Source organism: Sesamum indicum, linkage group LG5, assembly GCF_000512975.1.
Source record: "Sesamum indicum cultivar Zhongzhi No. 13 linkage group LG5, S_indicum_v1.0, whole genome shotgun sequence".
NCBI classification, from domain to species: Eukaryota; Viridiplantae; Streptophyta; class Magnoliopsida; order Lamiales; family Pedaliaceae; genus Sesamum; species Sesamum indicum.
The window spans coordinates 5,850,051-5,851,803 of NC_026149.1; the positions used below are offsets into that span (position 1 = coordinate 5,850,051).

Below are 1,753 nucleotides of genomic sequence, written 5' to 3' on the forward strand. Positions count from 1 at the left end.
CAACGAGGGCTAAAATTGTCAGATATACTATTCGAGCTTACAAACTGTCCATGCCCCCCCCCCCCCCCCCCCCCCCCCCCCCCCCCCCCCCCAGGGGAGCTCAATTCAACATCTACTTTCTATTTATAAAGAAAATTTAAAATTAATATTGCACAAACATTTGAGTATGTCACAAATACCAGGACTTTATAAAAGAGATGGGCCTTTTGGTGTCTTAATATTTTTCATTTGCCATTTTATATTTGTTTAATATTTAATTTTAAACTTTTTATTTATTTATCTAACTTCCCGCTATCTTTTGATAGTTAATAATTTCTTTTTTTCTTTATTTTCATACATCTTTTCTTTTCACTAATATTATATTATATCATCATTTTATTACCATCTATAGATTTAATATTAACTTACTATTTATATATTTTATTAAATAATGAAATTTGAATAAATATTTTATTTTAAATAATATTAAACTATTAATTACACACAAGTTATAGTGTGCCACAAATGGATTAATTTTACATTAAAGATGGGTCAATTAATTAATTCTCCTATTATATATACCACATGGGTTCGAACAAAAGAGAAAAATAATTTAAAATAGCCCCACATGCTGCATTTAGAACTATGAAGAGCAATAACAGTTAAAGAAATCATGTGCAAGGAATTCTAGCACATGCACTGCCCAACTCATATATATATACATATTATTAAAGATATTAATTACATTATTATACTAACTTGAATAAACTGAAAATACTATGATTATATCAATAAACTCAGGTTATAATAAATACAGTGATCAGACAAATACCCATTACAGTAACAATAACTTTACATGCAATTCCTACCAAGTAAAAGAAAAATAATTCAACAGGGGAAGAATTTTGTACACATTTTTAGGTTAAATTAGGGGACCAAATATTCTTGTTACAAAAATTAACCAAATTACAAAAAGAAAATTCCAATTCCAAGAGAGGAAGATGTGAATGTGATTAGTAGGTAGTCAACATGAATAGGCGACCCTGTGGAGGACTCTATCTCTGAGAATTCCATTGTAAAGGGCAACTCTATTGGCTGGCATTTCTTCAACTTTCCCACCTTTCTTGGTGTTTGAATATTTAATGAAATTAGGGTTGTTGGTGGCAATGGCATGGGAACTGCAACTGCGCAATTTCCTGTACTCATCACTGTTCCCAATTGGGTCCACCACATCTTCTGCAAAGTGCACTCTCTTCTTCTTTTTCTCTTTTCTCTTCCCTTCCTCTGCACCACATGCATTCCCACCATTAATTTAAATCAATGTTCGTCTTATCTAAAAATTTGGACTTGTTCGAAAAAATAATTATTTATTATTTAATATCTTAATATGTCATCCTACAACAATTTTGTATGTGAAATTATGACATCTCATATTTGGTCTAATTCTAATATTATATTAAACGATCGCATGGTTTAAAAATTTATATAGTTAGAAATGATGACAGATATTGTAAGTGAAAAAATTGTCCTAAAGATAAACGTTAAAAAGGGATTGATCAATTATCAATAAATTACTTAAATTATTTCTATTATTTAAATAATTATCATTAAATTACTTACCATGTCCGTCTCATGATCAGTGTAGAAAAAATATCACTTAATGGGATTATCAATGTAATTATTCAAGAATAAATTTTTTTTTAGAGTATTTTTTTCTTAATAAATGCTTAATCCATATTGAGTAAATTCACATGCCAACTCCCTTAATAAACGT

General features: G+C 29.2%; 1 protein-coding gene across 1 annotated transcript; it reads right to left on the reverse strand.

The window, feature by feature from the left end:
• LOC110012002 lies at positions 744-1,266 on the reverse strand (the record flags this gene model as incomplete). The annotated part of the gene is given in 1 exon segment (XM_020693997.1): positions 744-1,266. A coding segment is annotated over 1 exon segment (263 nt), but the record flags the coding sequence as incomplete, so codon positions are not given.